The sequence below is a fragment of the Lates calcarifer genome, linkage group LG2, assembly GCF_001640805.2.
Source record: "Lates calcarifer isolate ASB-BC8 linkage group LG2, TLL_Latcal_v3, whole genome shotgun sequence".
In the NCBI taxonomy this organism is placed as follows: Eukaryota; Metazoa; Chordata; class Actinopteri; family Centropomidae; genus Lates; species Lates calcarifer.
This window is the reverse complement of record NC_066834.1, coordinates 29828499-29855297: the sequence shown is the minus strand read 5'-3', so window position 1 is coordinate 29855297 and position 26799 is coordinate 29828499. Positions and strand designations below refer to the sequence as shown.

General features: G+C 40.1%; 1 protein-coding gene across 3 annotated transcripts; it reads right to left on the bottom strand.

Annotated features, from left to right (window-relative positions):
* Positions 1–6434: 6434 nt before the first annotated feature.
* On the bottom strand, positions 6435–26426 carry vstm2b (V-set and transmembrane domain containing 2B). Of its 3 annotated transcripts, none has more exons than XM_018668062.2 (5): positions 25686–26425; positions 24963–25150; positions 24328–24357; positions 23054–23499; positions 6435–7605 (listed from the first exon to the last, which is right to left on the bottom strand). In XM_018668062.2, exons 1-5 carry the CDS (start codon positions 25756–25758, stop codon positions 7545–7547), a joined length of 798 nt encoding a protein of 265 aa, XP_018523578.1. In that variant the 5' UTR covers positions 25759–26425; the 3' UTR covers positions 6435–7544. The 3 variants fall into 3 exon arrangements, with proteins under 3 accessions (XP_018523578.1, XP_018523577.1, XP_018523579.1); XM_018668061.2 differs by having other exon boundaries at positions 6446–7605; positions 23058–23499; positions 25686–26418; XM_018668063.2 differs by lacking the exon at positions 6435–7605 and adding an exon at positions 19177–19346 and having other exon boundaries at positions 23058–23499; positions 25686–26426.
* Positions 26427–26799: the final 373 nt, after the last annotated feature.

Genomic DNA, 26799 nt, shown 5'->3' with positions numbered 1-26799 from the left:
TAGTGTGGCATTTATATTTTTAAAAAAATGCTGTAAAGTTTTTTGTGTCATGACTGTTAGATAGTCCAGCCTTTGGTGGAAAGTGAAAGAATGAAAATATATAATAGAGTCTGTAAATGCTGGGACAGTGAGACATCTTCATTTTGCTGGCTCTGTATTCCACTGCGCTGCATTTAAAATGTAACATGTCTGACTCAAATTTAATTAGAGCACATTTACATCCAGTTTGGGTGGAAACTCTAGGAATGTTTGTGCCACCATCATGTTTACTTATCCCTTACCCCTTAATGTAAAGGAGTGGCACCGCACTGAACACCACTGAATAAAATCTTGATATAAACACTGTTTATCAGCACTTTAATCCCATAGTCAGAGGTCCCTTTTATACTGTTCAAGGTGGGAATGTTGTGCTGTTACTGTGCCTCTGTCATGTCAATTTTTTTATACTTTATGCAATAAAGAAATATATTTATTGTTGTCTGGCTTTTAAGATGTCACTGGGGGTAGTCACAGCTGAACTGACATCTGTGTAAAAGGGAGAGCTAGCATGGTAGGACAGATGCCACTATCTGAAAGACACACTGAGGTGGTATTTTGCCAGCTTTGTTTGGTTCAGTGTAAACAAGAAAAGGCAATGCAATGAGGGATCTTGACTTGACTTGTCCTCAAGGTATAAATGTAGTATAATTTAAATCTCCAGGATGTAGTTATCCACGAACATGCATTCCAGTACTTTAAGTATGGATATCTGCTAACTTGCAAGAAGTCCTCAGTAAATGGTGGGATGCTCCCCTGTTCACAAAACAATACAATATCCTCCAAATCAATCCTCATTTTCTGGAACTTCCACTGTTTAGTTTTTGATTACAGTATGCTGTCTGTGGTACAGGGAGTCTGTCATGTGTAGACTACGTCTTTGATTGTTTATAATGTATATGTTTTTATTGTGTATGTTCAGTGTTGTGTCATGTGCCAGTTTCACTTCAGGTTAATAGATCATTTAACAATCAACAAGACACTGGATTTCATCCTTTATGCACTATACAGTCCTATATTTCATATCTGTAATCCAACCAATGTTTATATTATAGTTATAATAGTTATAATATATTACTCTGGACCAAAGTGATAGAAGATGAACAAATTGACAGACTTCTCACTTATATTAAGTTGTTACCCTGCTTACCAGTAAATAAATAAACAAAACTAAACTAAATGAAATAAAATATGCAATAAATCCTATCCCTGTGAAACTTCTGTGGAACTGTTTGAAACAGTCAGAGAAGAGATGGATGAATATTTTTTATTGGCAATAGATGGTGGTGGTGTCATGTCTACCCCTGCAGTTCATGTCTCTCTTCATTTCAGTAGCTTTTCTCTCTCTGAGCTTGCCACAGTGGAGTTTTTACTTGAGATTATGTTGTTGTCTGTATGTCTGCTCTAAGCAGGCTGAGTATAATCTAGGCTTGGTCAATGTCATGACCAAGAACAAGTGCAAATGAGTCACATGTCTGCAGCCTACAGGGGGACTGCACTGACAGGGCAAAGAAGGAAAGATCAGTTCAACTGAGATGAGAAAAAAAGGCTTTACAAATAGCTCACAAATACTCAGTGACATACTTTGGATGAGTGGAGGTTTCCTCATGCCTATTGTTCAAGATACTGTATTAGAAAACCAAGTCTATGTGGGTACACATCTGTTATTGGATGTGCATGTGTGTGTGTGTGTGTGAGCCCCAGCCTTCACCCTGGCATCACCCATGTTATCCCTCCTGACCTTGTTTAACCTGGAATCCAATCAGATTTGTGCAAAGAACGTAGGGCCTGTCAGATGTGTCAGCTTCAGCTCGCCATAGACTTCACTGCCAGATGTTCACTATGGCAGCTGCCTCATGGTGCTTAAACCATCTCACTGTTTCTTTTTCATCCTGTCTCTGTTTGTTTCTGTGTATGCCACTCTCATCTATGTTCATCCCTTTTTTCTTAATGTCTTGTAATATATTTCTTTTCATGCACAATATTTGCACCATTAGTTTTGGAGCAGTTAGAGCAGAGCCATTATACTTGTCAGTTGAACAGTATGTTGTCTGTTTCTTTTGATTTCCTTCTAGGTTTTAGTTTCTGTAGGTGGCACGCAGATGGAGCAGATGGAGCCATTCATGCTATCTATTCATACCATGAGGGAGTTGATGTAAGTCAGTCAGGTCAGGAGTCAGTCAAGTCTCATCGTTCAGGGACATGATGCTCCCCAAACAGTAGCCTTAGGCTTCCAGCACAATACAGGAAGAGTCATAACTTGATGCCTGGTGACAGTCTCCAGTGTATTTTAGCTGCTTGTCACCTGGCTTTGTTGATCTGTAGCTAGTGTACAGTAAATAAATAATAATAATAATAATAATAATAAAAAACCCACACTGCTTAACTGACTCCCCAAATTTTAAACAAGAATAGCTGACCCCTGAATCAGAAATAGTTTATTAATCCCTTGTGGATTATTTTGTTTAATATTGCAGTGCTATATTTCACAAATACAAATATAATAAAAATAAAAATCTTCAAAATATAAAAATTACACCCTGTCAATAATATATATACACATAGTTAATACATATAATACACATGCCTTTTATATTGAATTGTACAGATTGAATTATGTACAGAATTATTATCAAAATACTGCACATGGGTGGAAAAACTGATATCAGATATCAGTTAACTGACAGATCGATTCTCAGAGGGAGCAGCTGAACAGGTTGAACAGGACTAATGTTAGTAAGAAAGCTCAGAATACTACACGTTAATTGCACAAGTTTAGAATTACCAGTACTGGTAGAAGCCAACCTGATATTAACCCTCTATCTACTAGGGCTGGACACCCAAAATCAGTATCCTGGTTAATTACCACATTTATTTCAGTTCACAATTAAAAATTCTCTGTCCCTACAGTGGAACTCAGATTAATTATTTGTACTAAAGAACAAACTAAATTATGGACTATGGGTAAGTAATTTTTCTTTAACAAATCAGTGAGAACACTTTGTTAAATAGGGAAATTTAATTAAAATGCAACATCTGTTGCAACTATCAAAAGAATTTATGTCATAAATAGATGTGAATAACATTCTTATGATCTCTATTATTTCATTCTGTCAGCAACATGTCATATGGATGTTATATGGTGTTATTCCCTTAAAAATCAGCCTGTGGGCAGTAGACACTTGTGATTTGGTCTTGGTGTCTTCTAAAGCACTCCTACAGCACACCATTTCTCATTGAATTAGTCATAGAGTCTTAAAATTAGGACTGATGCAGCTATAACTTCCAGCTCCTCTCTCAGCCCAGACACAAAAAAAAAACCCTGAACATGGAAGTTCAGGCTTGTGTGACAAAATGAAACTCAACTCACATGTTCCAGTGAGTTGTGTGACTGATATGTGATATGTGCAGTGACTGAACAGCATAGTAAATAGACCTTTTTGTATTTGCTATTTTTTGTTTAATTTGCAGCAGAACACAAGAGCTCACATAAAAAACAGTTGGTACTAATACACACAGACTTACTTTTAATTTATAGGGAAAAGCATTTAGTATCACCAAAGCAAATTTGTAACAGATGCTGTTTGTTAATGATCATACTCAATCACAAATTCACACCAGTCATATTCATAATCTACTCAGCACTTGTAATCTGTGTCCCTGCTATTGTCCTATAAATGAAAGCTCAGTTTGATGGGCATTCTCTTTGTTGATGTTAATAGATTTTATGTATTGTTAGATACTACACTAACCATGTCATGAAAAGGAGGAGGCCTACAACTGAAACTGACAAGGCTTTAATGAACTGTGTGCAGGTGTGAATGCAGGGAAGATGTTGCCAGCTCTCATTTTATGAATATATCAGAGTGTGACTGTCTATCCTGAGGTCTTGCTAGTTGTACCTATTTTTAGTGGGAGATGGCAGGTGAGATGAGGTGAAAATCCTCTTCAGGTCATGGTTATTGAATGATATTTCGCAGGACACGCCGTGGCTTACGTAAGATCCAGGTTAGTCACATTCTCTCTTCCCCTTGCTTGCCCTCAGTGAGATGAGATTAATTCAGCAGTGACTCTGTAGCCTCTGCCTCAGTCTGACATGATGTTTGCTCTCTGGCTGTAGAATAATCTGAGAGCTGGATCAGAACAAGTGGAAATCGAGTTTTAGTTTAATGCGCTGGGCAGCTGCCCGCTGAGATCTCTATCTATCTTATTAATTCATGTTTCTGTGACTTGTCATAATATCTTTATATCTCCCAGTCTCACTGCAAGAATCTTGAATGACTCTCTCACAGGCTATATGAGAGAATATGTTGTCTTAATCATCAATCAGCACTGGGAGATGGATTTAAATACACCCTGTAGACCAGCTGTCATTTTCTACATCATATTGGAGCTTCTGAAGATTTCCATGAAGTCATGTTTGTACAAGGATCCCTTTATTTTAGGCTTTTTAGAAATCAGCTCAATCACTCAAACCATACAGCACGTTCCATATCATCAAATTCCAACTTGGGGCTTTAAATCTAGTTTACGTGATGCTGCTGTGATTCTGCACACACATTTACTATGTCCCATTAAACACCAGCCAGGAAGGCAATTTTCATCAGTCATCATCTTGTCTGTCAGAAATAAAGTGCTGGATGTCCTAAAATGTTGTCCATGAGAACAAATCAGAAATAATACTTTCTGATCCTTCAAAGTCTTTCCCAGGTTTTTGCAAAAACATCTTGGTTCTAGGTCTCCTCATGTCAAACCTGCAGCCACAATCCTGGGTGCAGTATCTGACAATGAACTTCTGTTTGAAAAACAAGGAGCAGAGGTTTGTGATTACCTTTAACACAGCTCATGGCTTGGCCGTGCAACATAACATATAAAGATATATTCAGTTCAACATTTCATCATCATGGCACAGCGTAGCAATTCCAATATCTGACCTTCACATCCCCGTTCATCCCCCTCTCATATTAGTCATGCCCCAATTTGCTTGAGAATTGTTTGCAGCCGTACTATTAATGTTTCCTGATTGTTAAGAAAATGTTCTAAGCAACAAAGTGTTCCTCTAGAACAGCTACTGACTAAATGTGTTTCAGTGTGCTGACTGCTGACAGCAGGATTTAAGCTCTGCACTGTGAAATTCTTCCTTTTATTTGATAATAACATTTTTCATATGAAACTTGTCCACAAATGAAGTGGAACAGAAAACCTTATATAGCAGCTTTAGAGGCATCAATCATGCTAATGATCGAATTTCACAAACACACACCACACAATAGGTGGTATTCATCAGTTTGCAACAAGTAATTTATGACAAATTTGTCTGTTAAGAGAGTGAACGAACAAATCTCACAGAATAAAGTCAGAGAGGTTTAGGACAAGAATACAAAAATGTTCTTGCATGAGGCCTGTTGTGTAGTAGTTGCTTCACTGGATATACTGATAATAATTTATCCCTTAAAACAGTGTATCCCCTCTTCAATAAGAGCATGAATGAGGACAGCAAATGTCACGATTACATGTATATTTCATTTTGATATTTCTTTTGTGCCAGTAGGAACTTTGGTCTGATTGTCTCCCAATAGATTACAAAAGACCTGCCCCCAACTGGCGCCTGAGGGGTTCTGTCCTCCCTTGTATCACTTTGTATAATGTTGGAGTTTAGAGTGTCTTTTCACATACAGCACAACACAAATATAGAATGCGAAAGTATAAAATACTTGCCTGTGATTATACAGCCACCACAGGACATATTTTTAGGATGTCAAGGGGGACAATTTGACCTCTTGCTGGGGAAGTTAAATGTTAGGCAGAGGATCAACTATTGGGCAGTCTGTGTGATTGTGATGCCACTTTTTCACAACACTGCGCAACACTGGTGTTCTCTGTGACTGTACTCATAACAAAAACAACAGTTCAAAAAAATAAAATTGACATCATTTCAGAAAAAAAAACAAAAAAATTGCTGCCAGTGTGAAAAGAGGTTTGACAACAGTTCCATCTTTTCACACTGGGGGCATTTTTTTGTGCAATGAATTTGCACATCATTTTACTTTTTCAAACTGTTGCCTCCTCAGATGCGCTCACATCCCCAGCAAGACCTCAGACTGTCCCACTGACATTTTAAAAATTTGTTCGCAACTGGCTGTGGTGTGCTGTGTTGCATTGTATGTGGAAAGACTTTATCTGTTGAAAGTAACATTTCTGTGATCTTGGTTAAACCAGAGTAGTCTCTGTTAAATAAAATTCCTTTGTTTCACTTAATTCTTTTGTGTTTTCCTTTTTGCTGTGGTCTCAGAACTGGGCCATAACACTGTACTTAAAGTGCTCTTCCTGGAGAACTGCTGAGACAATGGTGACGCTACATAACGGACTAGTACATGAGTAGATCAAATTAGTGGAGCGAAGTTGTTTCTGTATGGGCGTGAAGCTGCTGTTGTCTGTAGATAATGAGGATTAATGGCAGTCTTTGCCTGTGTATTTTCTGTTGTGTAAAATTGTCTGTGGTGAAAGAAAGAAAGCCATTAACATACAACACCTTTGAAATCTACCTTTTATTACAAAAACAATAAACCTTCATCTTAACTGCTGTTGGCAAGTTACCGATAAATCACTTTGTCTCTTAGAAATGAAATGTCTGACTTTGATCACCATAGATTTAATAAAAATAAACATTATTAGAGGTGATTAACAACAACTATGGTAAGGTGTGCCTTATTTTAATCAAAATATATCAGCTTATTATTTGTTGTTTACATTATCGAACACAGCGATGAGAACAAAAGTATGTATGTGTGCATGTCTGTGTGTGTGTGTTTGGGGGTGGACATGACATACATGATACTAACACACTGGATGAACAATATCTCTGTATATGAAGAGGCCTGACAGGCTACAGAAAAAACATATTAATGATAGACTGGGTCATGCTGATTGAATCACTCATCCAAAGAAAAAAACATGGCAATCATGTCTTCCATATACAGTAACTAATGACAGTGACTATGTTCAAACCAACAGTAGGACTCACACTGCAATGATGTGTGTTGTCAGATGAGCAGGATTCTCAGTGGAGACGCTGTAAAGAAATGTGAGAGTGGAGTGTTTGAGGAGGGCCGTGCGTGAAGCGGGTGCAGAGCGGAGGCAGCGCTTCATATGGCCACACTGTACAGGCTGTGTGTGGATCAGTAGTGATGCTCCCATCATTCACTCTAAGCACATTTCTCCACATTGCTCTGTCTACAGTCCCGTAGTTTCTATCTCTGCTTCATGTCCGAGGAGCATCATTCTCCGTTTTATCTGGCCTCCTCTGTCCGACTCTGTCCGGTGTTGCGTTGCTTTCACTCCCTGCAGTGATGTGTTGCAACGGGATACGTCGATTTAATGTGACCCTTTACTCCCTGGTGGGCACTGACTGCTGCTTGGTTTCTGTTTGGTATAGAAAGTGAGAACGTTGCAGGTCGACATTATTTTGGTTAAAGTCTCTTCAGTGGGCCAACAAGAAGGGGAGGAGCTTATGCAGGAACAGGAGAGTGATGCAGAGGAGGGGGTCCATGGTGCTCATCACGCTGCAGCCTGGATGAAAAGCAGAGATAGGAAGAAGATAAAGAAAGGAGGTTACACCAACAAATCACATTTAGTCTTGTTTAATGTTAATAAAGACCGGTCGATCAGAAACAAGCCCATGGTGGAGGCAGCTGACACTTTGTTAAGCCCTGCTGCACTTGTCAAGCTTTGTATTTCAGCACAGTATGTCTGCACTAATGATGGCAGAGTCATCATTCTTAGTAATCTCTAAAACCACAGTTTCTTGATTTCAGATAATCAAAGGCTGACTTTCCATTTTTAAATCATGACAATCATTTTCTCTGATTTAAAACTAATTTACAACTAACTAAACTCATTTTGAAATGCTAAGACACTGAAACTAATGATACACATCAGAAATTCTCACTGAGAGATCTGCCCATTATGGCACTTGGACAACAGATATATGCATGACAGTTAGCTATTCACTGAGTCATTCCTATGTTCACACAGTCCTACATTGCCCAGATTTATAGAGCACATAACGGGAACATGACAAGGATGTTTCCCAGCTCTGAACTTGCTTAATAAGATGTGGGCTATGGTGGCAACTCATCAAAGGGGTTTTCTTTTCCCCAACACTGTTTCTCTCAGTATAACAGGCCTACACTTGAGATAACTTATCAAATAGGTTAGATGGGTTAGGACTGTTATGAAGCTGTATTCCAATAAAAAGGATAATACTTTTCAATGTGAACTTGAAATGTTTGACAATAGGAGAGTTAATGTGTGTTAGGGCTGGGTGATAAAACCTTCATTGTAATTATCATGAAAAAATCCCTTTCCTTGATAGAAATATAAGACACAGTTGATACAATGTCAAATGTCTCCTGAATGTGTGTTTTAACTTGTCATGTTAGCTTTGGCAGTAATGCATACTAGTATAGGTACGGAACTAGTTAGCCTGTATTTGTAGCCTACATTAGAACAGATAAACACACTATTTAATCCATTCCTTGCAATCCCACTCATGTTGTTTTCTTTATTTTGGAGAGGTGGCACAAAAAGAAATGCTGATTTTCCACCTCATCTTGCATCACAATGCAAAATGCAACATGGAGCGTGTCCATTATATCAGCAGTATTTTTTACATTTAAAAGAAACAGTGATAGTCGTACAGTCGTACATTTTATTTGTAGGGTGAGGTAAGGCTTTTAGCTGTTCATCAATAAGAACACTGCATTTAGTTGTTACTTATAGGATGTACTTTGCTGAATGACCCAGAAGTTGAGGAGATAACGTCATGAAACCTGGACACTCCCGCAACAGCTGGCCACCCTGGCTCACCTGATAGACAACCCCCTTCCCCCATGCCATGTTTGACCAAACATCCCTCTCCCTCTCGTCTCTTTCCTACTCACTCTCTGTTGTCCACCTGCCAGTTGGGGACAGAGAGGAGGAACAGGTCTCTCATTTATTAAAAACGTGACGGATTCTCCACAAAACCTCCCCACACTGCATCTGAATCAAGAGATCAAACCTTAAATTGTTTCAAGAAAAAATGTAAGCGTGGGTATATGTAAGTATAAAACATGTATACAAGTATACAACTCTGTGGATAATAAGGGTCTGGTGTGTTGTCTGCAGTGTATTCAGTGTCTGGTGAATAGACTGAATGGTTAAGATCACACACTGGATCAACAGAGAACTCTCTTGTCATGACAGCCTTACAGAGTCCGACCCTGAAAATCAGCAGCTCAGACAGTTTCTTTTAAAAGCTTCTCTGCATGTAAACCAGGTAAGATAAAAGTTTGACAGAAATCCTTTCAGCCAATATAAATACCTTTAGACTGACATTTCATGTAGACAGGGGAAAGTTCATGTTATTTGAAAACCAGTTCCTGTCCCTGCATCACTTGTGATTTCTTTTATTTTGCCAGATTTGTAAATGGCCACTTTCTGCTGTCTGCTCAGGACCTTAAGTAGTGTTAATGTAATGTTTTTTTGGTAGAAACAAGCTAAATATTTTTTATTGCAACATCTTAACCATCAAATAGATACTCATACTAATGTTAGCCCTATAAAGCATGTGTAATATCATATCACCTCTGAAATGTTTCACACCTTGATGTTAAAATATATTTCACTTTCTCTGTGTCTTTCTAGATTTTTATTTCACTCACTGCTGATTTTTGGCACAGCACATGTTACCCTCTCATTCTGGGACCAGAGGAGTTCAGTTAACTAACAAAGGAGCAGGCTGTAGGATTTTATTATTTTTGTGGCAGAGAAGGAAGTGAAGGACCATGTCGTGTCTACTGTCTCTCAGACCTGATGGTCCCACAGTTGGACCCTCTTGGTCCAGTCTGTTGCTCACACTGAACACTCTCATTAGGGTGGTACACCACACTGACACACTACATCTTATCTAATAGTGTGGTGTGTCACCCTGTATAACCTCCCTGTGTTCTCTCTGCTGACTGCCCACAAAGACAACTCCATCTGCTAACACAGCAGCATCTATGCTGCCTCCAGTGTGGGAATGACTCAAACAAACTGAAGCTGGACTGGAAGAAGGAAAATAGCTTTTTCAAACTCATACTGCAGGTATTTGAATAATTTGTGCCTATAAATAAACTTGAAGATTGGAATGAGTCACAGTAAAGGCAGTGGAGCATTCCTTTAAATTGACTGCATGGTAATATTTGATAAGATGATCCTAAGCCTTTATCACAGCTGTAACATCATGTGCACGCTCACTGCTGCTGGAAAGATAAACAAGTATTTAAGAAACCACCACATACCTATCAAACTTGAAAGCTAAAACTACCTTTGTTTACTACTATTATTTCCTCTTTAAAGTGACTTATGTAATGAATTTACTTTGAATGAAAATAAGAATTTCACCCACCATTAGTTATGTGTCAGTAACCTTCCCAAAATCACTGTTTAGATTATCCAACAATTAATGTACAGGGCAGAATTTGTTTCTTATAAACAAAAGTAAATAAATTAACCATTATCTTCATCACACTATCAAATCATCACACTATAATCCACATATATCTACAACCTCCCCCAGAGTCTATTGCCTAACTGGTAGTGTATTTCATGGCACAGCCTGACATCCCTTTTTGTCCTGGAGGATTAAAACCAATAGCAAGGTCCCTTCAGCAAACATGCCACACTGCTGCAGAATCATCTGCCATGATGACTTGAGGTTAGCCAAGAGGACACAGCCTGTTGCCAGGATGTCTGTGCTCAGATGTGGTAGACTGTGACCACGGCTTGATTTATACTTAAAATGACATTTTAACCTCTACAGTTTAAAATTCCCAAAGTTAAATTCATGCTCATGAAACTGCTTGATGTGACAGTATTCTGTACGTCAATCAAACCAAACCACTAAAACAGTAAATTAAAACAAGCCATAACTTTTACTGACTTGTGGTAGAAAAAAAAGGTATGGCAGCAAACTGAAGCCACAGGTTAAACAGCCCAGGACCATGATCTGCTGACAAAATAAGTTCTACTACAAATGTCACAAGACAGTTTTTACTCAGTGTCAGGGAACTCGCCTCATTAATTCAGGTCTAATGATTGTGGATGTCACATTGTTGTCAACACAGTATTTTAGAAATTTTAGACACACAGCACATCCACCAATAACAAAGTACCAATGTATGTAAAGATATTCAGAATAAGTAGTCTGTCCTGAAGATTGGTTTCTACCAAAGGTTCTGCTAGCTCCAGAGGCAGAAATACCTGCAGAAAGAGACAGAAGAGAAGAGAGAGACGGAAGAGCACACGACTACGGGAAAGAGAAGATATTTAATTAGTAACATGTATTTCTTGGATATGAATCCATACTGATGGAGAGAGAGAGAGAGAAAGAGAGAGAGAGAAAGAGAAGCTTAGTGCATCATGGGAGATCTCCTGGCAGTCTAGGCCTATAGCAGCATAACTAAGGGATGGTTCAAGCCTGAGCCAACCCTAACTATAAGCTTTATCAAAGAGGACAGTTTTAAGCCTACTCTTAAAGGTACAGAGGGTGTCTGCCTCCCAGACTCAAACTGGAAGAAGGTTCCACAGTAGAGGAGCCTAATAACTGAAGGCTCTGCCTCCCATTCTACTCTTGGAAACTCTGGGAACAACCAGTAAACCAGCATTCTGGGAGCACAATGTCCTAGTGGGATTGTAGGGAACTATGAGATCTTTGAGGTATGATGGCACAGCACAGATCATTAGGATCTGTTCCTTACATCTCTACTGAAAGCCTCTCATACAACAGAAGCAAGTGGCATGTGTATTGTGATTAATAAGAATCTCTCTGACAAAATGATGTAAACTGTGCCTTGTGAATCAGGAGTCAAAGACAACAAAGAAACAACAAGCAGTTTTACTGAAATTCAAACTAATAATGATAATGATTATATAGATGACTGCATGCATCAGTAGTCGCATGAACTACAACAGGTGGTTACTGGGCAGTTTTCATTGCACCTGAGATGAGGACTTCAGCACCTTCTTCCAACAGGACTTAATCAAAGCAGCAAACCATCAATACATGAGCTCAGATGTAATCAGCACATATACACAGACAGACACACACAGCCCATGCAGATACAGGACTGGAGCAGCTGTCAGGCCAGATTCTGCTGAGTGACAATGAGGTCCTCTGTGTGTGAGTCTGATTCTGTCTCTGTGTATTTCTTCTTCCTGTCTCTTCTTTTTTTCTTTTTTCCTGTCTTTCAGCATTTTTATTCTGAAGATTTAGTTATCCAGAAAACATTAAGTAGGCTACGTAAGAGCTTATTTTTCTTCAACCTGCAAGAGAGGCCCACAGATTATACGACTGCCTGCAGAGAAACCTGCAAGAAACTAAGTTTGCAGAGACAGAAGGTTTGTGAGTAAACTCAACTAAAGCTGAACTGCTGAGACACCGGCAGAATCTGTCACCGTGTTAACACATCCTCCGGGAGAATCCACCTGGATCCTGCGTTTCCATGGTTACCACCGCAACCTCAGCCGCCTGGATTCCAGCCAAGTCTGCAGCTGCCGCAACTCACAGTGGGCCGGTCTTAATATTCTGCTCGTGACAAGGGTTGTTGATAAAATAAGTAAACTTTAATTTTCACCATCAATAGACATCTCAAATCATAGGTTATTGTTACAGACTAGAACTATTTGCTTCCACCAAATCACTCTTCATTTTACCTGGATCAAGAAATCACAATCTTAGATATCAGACTAATTAAAATTTATGGTGTGGATATTAATACCAAATATTGATATACCAGAATTAATATCCCTGATTTCCATCCCAAACTGGACGGTGCTACCTCATACAATGAGTGCAAATTGGATTTTCCAATGATTATTTTGTGCATTTATGCAGCATGTATTGGTGCCCTGTGTGTGGCCATTTGACTTTTGACCCTGGCTTGGGAGGACGAGTTCTGTATCTGCTTCTTATCACAGAATGTTGGGGAGGCTGAAGAGAAGATGGGGGTTCAGGTCATAATTCTCAGTGACCGTACTTTAACCTCAGTGCAGTTCTGGGAACACATACATGTCTTTTTCTATGAATTGTGTGATAGTCTTATCATAGGTGCAAGGCTGATGTCAGGCTGATGCCCGATGTGGCTACAAGAGATACTGGAACCAGTAAAAAATATTAAGTATGTTACCTACAATTGCACTTATTTACATGTGGACATACTGTGATATGGAGAAAACATCCACCCACTGTAATTCCTGTTGCCTAAAACCTTGTGCTAGTTCTTATTCACTCATTCTCAGTATAAACAAACATATGCACCTTCTTATATATTATAGGTAATAACCCTTCTTCTCCAAGACACTTTGATTATTTGGTGGATGAATGTTCAACTGGAAGGACTGTTTAATTTTTCAGTCTTCTTTGTCTGGTCTTATGTCTCAGTGTGCTATTTATCATGCAGATGCTGATTATTATGAAGATGATTCGTAATCTACATCAGAGATAAGATACAGTGCATTCAGAAAGTATTCAGACCCCTGAATATCTTTTTTGATGTATATATGACGAAGTATGTATGTGTGACAACTTCAATATATCATTTTGTTATAGGTTTGCTTGGAGTAAGTGGTTTGGACTAGGGATCGACTGATTATCGGCCTCGGCATCGGCCGTTTTTTTTAATCCGATAAGAGATCAATTTAAAACGCGGTTATTTTGGCGCTGATGCAGCCGTGCCTCTCTGTCTGTCACTACTCTGTCTCCAGCATTGTCCCGCCCACAGCACCATCTGATTGGTTACACACAGAGCCATGGCAACAGCCAATCAGCAGTGAAAGCTGTGCATGCACAGTGCTCACACACGTAACAACTCTGCTTTTTGCACCACAATCTGGTGCTGCTCAATTGGGACTACTAATTGATTTGAGATTCACATATCTATGCAAATTTTATTTAACTTTGTTTTATTGACTTTATAAAACTTCAGGAAGCTATTTATTTATTTAATTAAAATTTCAGTTAACTTTATAAGAGATGCTGCTGACCCTGGGAGCTCCCGACACTTTTTGTTTTTGTTTGGACTTAAAACAAAAAGTGAAAGATATAACATTTCAGTTATATTGGAATTTTGGTAAACTTTATTTGCTGTAGAAAACTTTAGGGAGATATATATTTGTTTAAGTTTTAATTTAACTTTATAAGACATGCTGCTGAGCCTGGGAGCTCCCTGCACTTTTTGTTAGAATTTAAAAAACAAAGCTGTCTATTCTCTAAGATAAAAAAAAAAAAAAAACCTTTAACATGTTGCAAATCTGAAAAGCTGTTTAATAAACATATTTTTAAAGGCATTTAAACAAAGTTAAGCGCCAGAGTTTGTATTATTCAAAATTTTTATGCCATTTTTACTGCAAATGAACATCACCTCATGAATATCTATGAAATATTTATAACTATTGTTATTATTAAACTGTACATAACTGGACTCTGTGTGTCTTGATGAGCTGAGGAAACACTTTATCTGACCCCAGACCAGGAGGTGCCTGTCTGTAGTTTTCAAAGTAGCTTCCCTTTACTCCCCAAGGTCATATACAAGAGCAATGGAATGGGAGAGATTTCAAGTTTTCCCACTGTTTATCACTACAGAAACATCTGAGCCAATCCTCCTCATGCTGTGGCTGAAGTTGCTTTTGGCAAAGCCAGGCCTCCTACCATAGAGAGCAGCAGCAAAAGTCGTCGGAGTGGATGACAATGTACTGCAGTCATAGAACACATTTCAACTCATATATTTTTCTCAAGAAGAAAATCTGTCATTAACAGGCATTTAGGGAAAAGCAGGGAATTACTAAATCTGGATAACTCAAATTCAACCTCATCAAAGACCTTTATAAAACAAATAGGAATGTAATTGTTACGGTTTGGTTTAGTATGTCTTTGTGCTGTGTTTTTCTCTTTGTGCTCTCTCTGTTCCCCCTCCCTTTTCTGTTCTTTTGCAGAGCTTGTGTGTGGCAGGGGGTGAGGCTGGCTCCTCCTGTTGGCTGCTGAGGCACACCTGAATTCACTCAGTCTATTTCCCTCCACCTTCATTAGCCCGGCCTTCACTCCTGCTCGCTGCCAGAATATTCCATGCTCTCACTGCACATGCAGTTTCCCCAACGTTACCAGTGGCAAGATTCTCCTGTGCTCCGCTGCTTAAGACTCCTCCTGCCAGCCAGCTCCCTGCCTCCCCTGTCTGCCTTTTGGTCTGGTTTTGGTCAGTTTGGTTCAGTTCTCACTCTCCAGTGTGTGTGCGTCTCTGCTTTGGGGTCCTAGACTAAGAGAACTTAACAGTAATCACACAGAAGATGACTCTCTGTCCTTTCAAACTTCCATGTTGCCTGCAGTTAAGATGATACACAACTCCATTTAATTTGCACTCATTGAAATTCAGCACATCATATGTTTTCTAAACCTTTCACTCTAAAAGCTCTGAATTAGCCTGTGAAGCTAACAGTATTGATAGATCGCGGGGGTACTGTGGTGTTTTCATGCTAACAAACAAAAGTTCTGTTTACATTTACAGTAGTATGTCTCAGCAAAATGCATTGCTTGTCTAACGTGTGTGTAGAAAGCATTTCCTGCATTGTTTAAATCGGTGTTTGCTAGCTTTTAGTCTTCTCCACCCCTGCATTTCTGCATTACTTGGCACACTACTGCCACCTATTGTTCACTTCAATAGTGTGAAATCACTACCAGAGATCAGAAACTCCACTAGGTAGCTTTAAAGCAGCAGTAATCAATTTTTGACATTGGATCAAGTTACCAATGGATAAAACAAATGTAATGTCAAAAGTGTTGCCCATAATGACAAACCCACAGATGGCATCACCTGAATCTGAAGTTCCACCCAGCTCTACAAAGTGTTTAATGGTCCTCAACTTTAAAGCTATGACACAGTAAACTCATTGTATAGTTGTTACAAACAGCAGACAGACACAGTTAGAGACTAACTGTTGAACATAGTGGGACATTTAGCAGCTAAAGAGCCTGATATTTCCCACAGAGCTAAAAGAGAGGGCACATTGGACATGAATTCATCAGATGGACACAAATATCACTTCATATGAAAGATCAGGTTGGTCTGTAACTGCTGGATGGATACTGTAGACAAATGACGGTTAAAACTTTTTATGGAAGTAGATTTGTATATAGCTTGTTTTGCTGCTCCTAAGTGAACACACTGTAGGTGTAAGCAGCTGTCAATAGTGTCACTATGGGTCAACAATTAGATATCAAAACAGCCGTGACCAACAATGAGCATCTGAATACAAACACTTTGTTAGTGAAGTTGGTCATGTGATGTTTTCCCAGCTTTACAAGGTGACAGGGACTCAGTGAATGCAGCACAGAGCACAGGAATTTGATGGACAGATGGGGAGAGGAGGGGCAGGCTTATCAGTTACCAGGCATAGCCACCAAACCTCAGATGAAAAACGAAAATATGAGTGGCAATTTGAGACATCTGACAGCTTATCCCCACACCCCCCACACCCCTCAATCCCCTCCCCATATTAATTGTTTCTGCCACTCAGTCAGATGACACTGCAGAAAAGTGACAGATGCCAGCATTCCTGAGCCCTCCCCTTCCACAACACTGGCTGTTATTACTGAGGATAAGGCAGCAGAGCCGAGAGCAAGCACAAGGTAATCTTTCACTTTTGCTTTTTAACCTTCATCTGTTGTCAGGTACGGTGAGCAAATCAGCTCAGAGGAAACAGAAAAGTGCCCATGACAGTTTCCTCTGGGTTCTTCAGTGAATAGAAAATTGTCAGTGAGCCACTTAAACTGCATTTGATTTAGTGTGTAACAGACACCAGCAGCTGAACTGACAGTTCACTCAAAGACTCAAATATCAGCCCACACCACAGCAATATTAATCAGGAGCATTTAGATTCAAATCTGCACTGGCTGCATGGTACTCAAGTGAAATCTATTTCATCTAATGCTTTTTTTTAAAATCAAGAGTAATGAACAAAAATTTCCAAGGTTCAAATTTGCCATTAATCACACAGTTAAATTAATCACATGGAAATAATACCATAGAAAACAATGAAAAAATGATTTTGTTAAATGAGCCAGTGTCTCAGTGATCAGTACTTGGTGTGAATTTCCTCACAGCAAGAAAGACCACAGCCATGCAGGTTAGCTTTAATTCAGTCTCTGAGCACAGAGGTATAGAAAATGAATGAATTGATGTTTTTCACCACCTTGTGCCACCCTATCTGACTGTGTCGCATACTGTGTATATTCTGTATCATCTTGTTCAGGCTCTTCATTGAAGCTATATGATGCATACGCTGAGTGAAATATTCAAACCCAAGACTCAATTTTCTTTCCAGGACTGTTTGATTTCAACAGCATTTCTAAAAAAAAGCAAAAAAACAAAAAAGCTGATTCATAAAGTGCAATAAATGTAGAGCAAAGAGGGCAATACGGGATCATGTGGATTAAGATCAGACAATTGTTCTGTGATCAGCCACTGCACTGACACGCACAACTAACTTTTCTGTTGAATGATTTCTGCAACAATCTAAAAGTGTCTGTGTGTGAATCAGTGACTGTGCTGTGTTTACACTTTTATATCTGTCCTCTCTGATTAAAACAACACAAACTGTACCTTAATATGTTTGCATGAGAAAGTCTCATGTCTGTGCTGTGGTCTGTAGTGTCTATACAGCTGGATCTGTTAAAAGACCTGCTGCAGAGTCACATGGTTTGGGGGTTAGGGTCACAGGTTAAAGATAATGCCGTCAGGTCAGATGACAGATGTTAGTGATAGCATTACACTGTAGATACTGAACTAAGCTAGCCTTTTCAGAATAAAGTCACAAATCTATACCTTTAGTTAAACGCCTTACATTTACTGAAACCCTTACAATTCCAATAAATAAAAACATGGATGCACAAGACAATATGTGGGACACAAATTTACACCGACAAAGCAGGAAAATTTACTGCTAAAAAACTGGATTACTGACAGTTTACACGGTATTACACGGTAATATATAAAGTTTTAGTTCATGGGGAAAAAAGAAAAAAGTAATAGAACATATAAAATATCCCCCGAGGAACAAACTAAACCTTATTTACTGAAAAAAGTTCTGATAATTATGATAAGGATCAGGAGGAAATACTGTTACATACAGAGATGTAATGTTATGGTTTCAAGTTAAGCTTTTAAATTGCTGTTAAAACATCCAAACAAAGAACTTTATAAAACACAATCAGGATAAAAATATGTATAAAATATATGTAGGAAGAATTTTGACAGGTGAATCTAACAATCCAAGCTGTTCATTGTTCACATCTTTGTTGTTTAAACCAATGTCAAATGTGTAGAGAGGTCAAAACAGAGGAAGTAAAAGAAGTTCTGATAGTGATTTTAAATCTGGTGGTGACTGTGAGCCTTTTACTATTTATACATTAAAAATATATTAATTATTCCTGGAGATTTAAAGGTTTCATATTCAAAATGAACTTAATAAACTTAATGAACAGTGAGGATTTTTTTAAAGAATGTACAATATGGTAGATGGGGGATCGATTTACATCTGGTTGGTTATTCCCTCTCTGAGCAGACGAGTGACCAGTGATGTGATCACCTGAGAGCTGCTCCTCTAAGTGTTTGTATTTTATGTTGATGTTGCTGCCTTAAACTCTTCTGTGTGTCATTGTTACAGGTTTGTTAAATAAGTAGAGGCTCTGATCTCTGATTATGAAATTGCTCCCTTTAGTTTGTAAGAGGTTGTAAGTAAAACTCCACAGTGGGTGTGTGGTGTGAAACAAGCTGTGTACTGACTGCTCTTTTACATCTCTAGTCAGCTGAAATGAGTGGATAGAAAACAGTGTCAAATATTTAAATTTTAATCCCAACAACATGTTGATGTCCATTAAGTGACAGATACATTGGATGATCCCTCATTAGCTGCTTCATCAAATGGATTAGAGTGAGTTAGTACTGAGAAACCCTGAAAATGGGTTATGTTATTAATTGAACTAAAATTAAAAATGCATTTTAAACATGATGCAGCTAAACTGTCAAAAGCTGTATCATCAAATCAAAAGGCAAGCAACTGGCAGGCAAGTGGTGAGAGCAGACGAGAAGCAAGGTAATTAAAAATGTTAGAGCTGCATCACTGACTGCTTATTCAGACCAATATAAAGCCTCAGACATTTACTTCTCATACCATTTATATCGTACATGTACTGAGCACTTTTCTTCTGGTTGGTTGCTGCGAAGCTGTGTGTTGATCTGCAGGAAAGGGAAAATATATTTAACCTAAGATCCTCTTACAGAGTTATAGGAGATGTTCTGTACATTCCTCTCATTGTGTGTTTTAGCACTCTGTCTCATCTGCTTCTACTTTAGTTGATGCTTGACCCTCTTAATTTAAAACATTGTACAATTCTGCAATCACAATCACTGCTGCTCTGCTGGTGAAGACATCTGAACCTTTCTACTGAAATGGATTTTTCCTTGAATGTTGTCAAATGTTACATACAGAAGTCCTACTGTGAAAAAGCTGATATTTACAGTTTGTGGGTTGTAGGCAGTAGTGGTGCAGGCAACTGAACTCTCACAATAACACTGCAATAACACTGTACTTTTTATCTGCTTCTGTCCAAGAGATGACCTAGAACATGTAATATGTTGAAAATGTAGCCACTGAAATGAAAGCAATGATCTCAAAAGCTTTAGCTTTCACCAAAACCACACTGACCATTCTATACTATTAGTAGCTCCACGAATAACATTTAACTTCGGAAAGCTAAATCAACAACACTGCTCAATTAAATCAATTCCACTTTAACTAAACCCCCACGTCTTAACTCACGCTTGCACCCAGTCCTTCAAACCGACAGAAGACTGACCAGGGACTGCTGAAGACCAAGTGACCTGCCAAACAGCAGATCTCTCATCTTTGCAAACACATCTGATCATAACGCTGCAATTCACAGCACTTTCACAGACTGGGAGTGGAACAGAGGAGAAGTAGTTTCAGACTGAATAACTTCCACACTAACATAGACTACCTTCATCTGTCTGAGAGGGCGATTTACAGCCATCATTATACCATGCATGTTTTTACTGTCAGTGTAACTGTGATTAATTAATTCAATCCTGTCACCACAGTTAAAGCAGCATCACTAGAGAGCACAACATATAATTAATACATATACTCAATGGTGTGGGAGTGACTGGGGCCCACAAGACTTGATCACTGTATTGAAAAGTCAAAAAATTCATCTATTCTTCATAACTGGTCATGTAGATTTATTAGCAGAAATGCACATCAGACTGATGAAATAATAGATTATGCTCACTTTTAATTTTCTTAACTTGTCAGCCTTGTAACAAGGGGAAATGTGAGCACACATCAAAGAGTTGATGTCATGACTGTGACTTCTTTGAAACAATAGGAGGCATAAAGCAATTGGGCCTGGCAGTCTAATAATGGAAGTCGAGCTTCTGACTCTGAGGTTTTATGTGCTGCATCAGTAATCATCCGGAATACAACCAACAGATGTAGGTTACATAAATGAACAGTGGACACATGGCCTCACAACTTCTTTGTTAATCACTGGTTTGGTTTTGGCCCAGGGCTTACTGAAGAGAACACAGATACAGACGGATGAAAACTGTGTCCAGTAACGCACAGGTCTGGATTTGTTTTTCACTGGAAGTGTGTATTTGGCCTCGTCACAGGTTAGTCCGCTGGAGGCCAGTCTGCAGGGTGGGCCTCTATTATTAGTGACTGTGCTCAGATACTGTATTTTTCATTTCACTGCACTGCCATGTGTCTGGAGTCCACCAGAGGGCTTTCCTCATTATAACTGCAATGCTTGGAGCAGATGCAGCTGTCTAAAAACCAACTGCATTATTACCTGCCCTGATTAAACTAAACACTGCACTGTTTCCAAGTGTCTGCAGTAACTGAAGGAGAGGGGCACACATTACTTCAGCTTGATTATAAAAAACATGTCATATTTACTTTGGCAGAATATTTTAAAATATCTGTGTTCTAGTATTTTTTTCTGTAGCAGGTGGATCCTTGAAAGTTTAAAAGTCACAATAAATATCAAAAGAGGTCATTCTGCTCCTACAATTATCATTAATATTTTTACACATGCAAACAAAGTTACATGTTCACTTTATTCATTCAACACTGGCTAGTAATTGTCATAATTAAATAGAAATGACTATATTAGATAAAAAGCATATTTATGCACTTGCAATGAATCTATAATCCAAATATAAAATTGTTAATGTATCAGGAATGATCTGAGAAGCGGGCCTGGTATGAAAATATGTGTTTAAGCTATTACTGCCTGAGTCTCTGGCTAATATTTTGTTACAGTCACACACAGACACCAACAGTCTAATCACAGGCTACACATTCTCATACGAGCTGATAAAGTCCTCCTGTGAGGAGCCTGATGACTGATCAAAGCTGTGAAAACGGTGGAGTGACACCCCCCTGAAATGACACAGCAGACTTCAGCACAGACACATAAAGCAGCAGACAACAGGCCTATAAAAGATATTGACTCTAATACCTCCCACACCTCTGGCTAGACCCTGCCAATGAACAGCATAATACCAGTATGTGGAGTCAACTAGAGCACAGCCTCACTTCATATCAACACATGGTACCTGTGTGTCAGTCCTGCACAGAGTGCATCAGCAGCACGCCTGACAAGCCTCCACTAGACTTCGATGAGTTTTAATTATTCACAAGTACGTTTCATCGAACAGAGCTGGGGCAGGGAGAAGAGCTATGGGGAGGTAGATTACAACTCTCCACTCCCCATCTTGCTTCCAGCTTTCCCCTACCATCTGCCAACCTGGCCAAACTGGCAGACGTATAAGAGGCATTACACATTTGTGCTCAAGTCAACCTAAATGCTCCTCTGATTTAAAGAGATTTGAAAAGTGTGGTAGAGGTGTGGCAGCAGCTTTTGAACAGATGATGGAGAATGATGAGTTGGGTGATGGCACACATATTCAAGCACTAAACATGGGAGAGGATACATACAGTAAGTCTGAATGCAGAAATATTCATGCGGTCACATGCAGGGCTGTCACCAAATCTGAATATGTGTGAGTAAAATGTCATCTCATCAAATATAATTTTTATGATAACTGATAACATAAGATCATAGACCACAAACAGAAGCATATAGATGTAGAACACTGCAGAAGGAGGTTAGTGCATAACACACGTAACACACCTAATATTATGTATGACTTAAAAGTACACAGTATATCTCTGTTCCTTATTTCCAGAGACGGCCAAATGGAAAACACCTCTATGAATTATAAGAAACTTTATGCATCTTAAGTTAATGGTATTCAACATGGGCAGCACTGTGATACAGGGATTAGCACCATCACCTCACAGTAAGGTTCTGGGTTCAACCCTTGTGTGGAGCCTGTTCTCCCTGTGTCTGCATGGATTTCCTCAAGCAAGTACCCTCCAGGTGTTCTAGTTTCCTTCCACAGTCCAAAGACACGCAGCTTAATTAATGACTCTGAATTGCCTGTAGGTGTGAATGTGAGTGTGAAATGTTGTCAACGAGCATTTACTGACTCGGTGTGCAACAGCTGCTTAAAGGATAAGCAGTATAGGTAATGGTTGGATGGTGTTCAATATGAAACTATCCGACCTGTCCAGACCTGTCAAGTATATCTAAAGCCATGAAAAGAGCAGCAGCAGCAACACTAAAAACTGACTGATCAGTTGGTTGATCAAGACAATGTGTTGTTGTCAAAGAGAATCAACAGCACATTTGCACAATTTTGAGTTTCTGAGAGATGAACCCTGAGACCAATACACACTGTACAGCCTGCTGAGCTGTGTGGAAATCTCAGGTGGGTGCTCCTGCAGCCACCACTTGGGGTCACTGTGGCTCTGTTTCACTTCAACCCCCCATCCCCACCGCGCCCCCAACACTCACTCACCAGCTCCATGCTGCTGTCGGAGGATGGCTGCATTCCCTGGCAGTGGTGAGGCTGATGACTTGGCCACCGAAGTGGTGGTGGTGGATGAGATGGAGGGAAGGAGGCCAGGCTGAGCCTGTTGAGGCACCCGGTGCTTCCCCTGCCCTAACCTCGGACCTCCTACCAGGCCCTGGCCGGGCTCTAAGGTGGCCCTTCCCGCCATGCCCCCTCCCAGCGCTGTGTTGGCATTCCTCAGCGGCCAGCGATTCTGGATGTGTGACACGGCTTCCTCCGCCACCATGGCGTCACCTGGTGTGACATGCAGCATGGCATGGACTGTAAATTCCTGAGTCTCATCGGCCCACAGGTCGGACACGCGGCACTCGTAGACCCCCTCATCTTCCTTCTTTACCTTAGACAGGCTGAGGCGATGGGAGATGGCATTGCCCTGAACACGCACAGTCTGCACGCACAGAGAAAAAAAGGAAACACTGACACATGGCAAACAGCAATATTTGAACAGCAGTCAGTTTAAGTACGCGTCCATCATCAGCTTAATAAGGGTAGCTCCATATTTTATGACTGGAGGTAGTGGCACAGGCATAAAAAAAAGCTTGTGACCCAGTATTAGCTGCTCAGTAGACCAGCACATTAGTTCTTACACAGCCTCAATTATCCGTAATAATGGCACGCTTTAACAGCCCAAATTTATCATATTATCAAAGTTCAATGTGCCACAGCATCTATAACACTGCCATTATTTTGGAGCTCTGAAAACATTACCAGATAAACCATGGGACAGCAGATTTCTTCGACTAATAAGCGTGTTGGCTTAAATAAAACCTGTATATGAATGCATAACGAGGATATTGTAATCAAACATCATTCACCAGTATTGATTCTAAGTTTATTAAAAGAGCAAAAAAACCACTGACCTGCAAAAACATGCTCTTGTTGACCCAAACAACCAATGAGTGAAGTAACAGACTAAGAGTGAGAGACAGATGTATCAGCCACCAGGGCTGAGCCACATTGCCACACTGAGTACTACCATCAAGACCAAACACTGTGATTCAGTCTGCATCTCCATCAGAAGTTTTACCTTCCATCTGTTAATCATAACGCACACTCCCACGTTAGGTAGATATTTTCTCTTTCTGAGAACATGCTCAGTATATTTCTCTCAAATAATTATGAATATAATTCATGAACAGAAAGTCCCATGTTGCACTGAGGGAATAAAAGTCTGCTGATCAACACTCTTCAATCAGACAACACAATAGACACTTACACTTATTTTTGTGGCTTCTCTTGGGGTGACCTGAAAAGAAAAAAAAAATGAGATTCACATGTATGCAACATGTTAATCAGGTAACAAAACACTGACTATTATATTACTAAAACATGCACCACAATACAGGATTGTTCTTTCTTTTGGTGGAAAGAGTAAACAGCACGGGCAGAGCTGGTTGTGTACATTTCTGAAAGACACCATTGATAAGCTCTCTTCCTCTTGCCTCTTCCTCTGCTCTTTTTACTCCTGTTGCATGTTTTAATGTGCTTAAACCTCAGAGAAAACGCCACAGATGCATCTGTCCCCGACTCCTCAGATGAATGAAAAAGACTCCAGCTGATTTGTCATGCTGGAGGGAAAAATAATTCCCACTGCATACTGCCACAATATCCTATCATGGCGGTTTTTAGGCAGCAGACCTGAGAGGAATGTAATGGTGTTGATAACCAACAAGTGCCCTTTCTGCATTCAGAGTGACATCCCCCCTCATCCTGCGTAATGAACATGCTCCCTGAATTCTGTCTGATGGTGAAGACAAACAAATGGATGCAGCCAGGGTCAGAAACATATCATGGATAAGCTGATCACACTCAGCTCCTCTGTTCTGTGTAACTAACTAATGTTGCAGTTACCTTGGCTCTGTTGGCCGGGGCACTGATCTGCAGCTCATGAGGCAGCTCTTTGGGCAAATCCTCTTTCAGGTACCACCACTGGATCTCCAAAGACATGGGCGCTGAGCTGACAGCCTTGAAGGCGCACGGCATCTCCACATCCTCTCCCTCCCCCACACTCACATCTTTAGGGACTTCAATAAATGCAGCTTTGGTAATATGAAGGGTGAACAGGGAAGAGAGGCAGCAGAAGCACAGATTAGTGAGCAGGGTGGCCATATGAAACAGTTGTTCTTACACCCTCCATAAGATTAAAAACCGTAGAGTCTGGCCATCCATTTTCATGCCATCATGCAGACTCATCTATTCTAAGCTCACCTCCTGTAGTCTCCATTAAAAGTGATTTATAGACTGAAATGTGTTATTAGAGCACCTGTGACCTACAGACTGACTCAGGCTTTATTTGATCAAATTATAGAAAGCAGTGTATCCATCCATTTCTTGATGCTGTGATATGGACACAGCTTTGTATTATTATGTGTGTTTGTTTTTCCTTTTTCTCTCTTAAAATACTCCAGCTACTGTCCCAGACAGCGTTACAGTAAAAATGTACAGGTATAATATCAACACTAGCAGGGCACAGACAGCTGGCTTTTCTTTAAACTGTAAGAAGCCACAGTGGATTTACCACGTTAAAATATTTTTCTCTTTCCCAGTTTTCCTCTTCTATGGGGCTTCACTTACCGTTTACACATATCATAAAGAGCGAGTTTAAAATTAAGTAATAAAGGAGGCTGTAGAGTCCCGTTTTTTCCATGTCACAGTAATGCTCGTCACACTCAGCACGGACATTAGACGGTCATTTGACCTGGATGTGATGTTCACTGCCTGCTCAGATAATTCCAAATATGGGCAGAGAAGAGCAACAAATCCAGAGGCAGCCTCTGCATCAGCCAGGCAACATGTACAATCCGAAGGTGAGCCGGAGCTGGAGCATCATTAAACCCGCATGTCAGCGCGGAAACACGGCAAAACGGAACAATTCAGTCCAATAAAAGGTTTTAATCCCTTAGTGAGCGCGGTGCGTCCTTTATTCCCCGCTCAGCACCGTCGGTAAATTGAAACCCAACTTCATCACCACCCCGCTTCCCCGGCGAAGGAAAGCTCTCGTGTGCTCCATCACATAACCGATCCTCTGTGCGTGCGCGCGTCAGTTTGTGTGTGTGTGTGTGTGTGTGTGTGCGCGCGTGTGAATGAGAAAGACAGAGCTGCGACAGCTGCAGCCGGAGAGGAGACCGAGAGGACAACTTCTCCCTGTTACTGACAGACAGGAATTACTGCCAGAGGAGCTGAGTTCTCTCTCTCTCCCTCTCTTTCTGTCTGTCTGTCTGTCGACCCGCGGATTGGTGTGCGTCGCGAGCGCATCGCAAGGAGGCGCGAGCAGCAGAGGTCTCTGGGAGCCCTCCCACCCCCGCGTCTCTCTCTCCAGTGTCTATATGTCATTGCTGCCGGCTTCCAAAGAGTGAACGTTTTTTCCCCTTTTATTTATGAAAACACACAGTCTCAGTTAGTGAGTGACTTTATGTGTCAGAGCTGCCGCTTTAAATTGAGGGCATCAAGATAATCTGTAGACTGCTTCAGACAGTCAGTTGTTAGAACTTAATACAGATTAAATCCAGCATCTAATTCAAATACTTCAGGCTTTTATGATGTGTTCCCTCAGACATTATAATTGGTCATTTAAGCATGACTGATGCATGATGTGTAGCATGCAAACAACGAGCAATTGTTAAGCAAGGGATGCACCATCCAACTCTTTACTCTCCCAGCAGAGATTCCAATACCACAACGTGGGGTA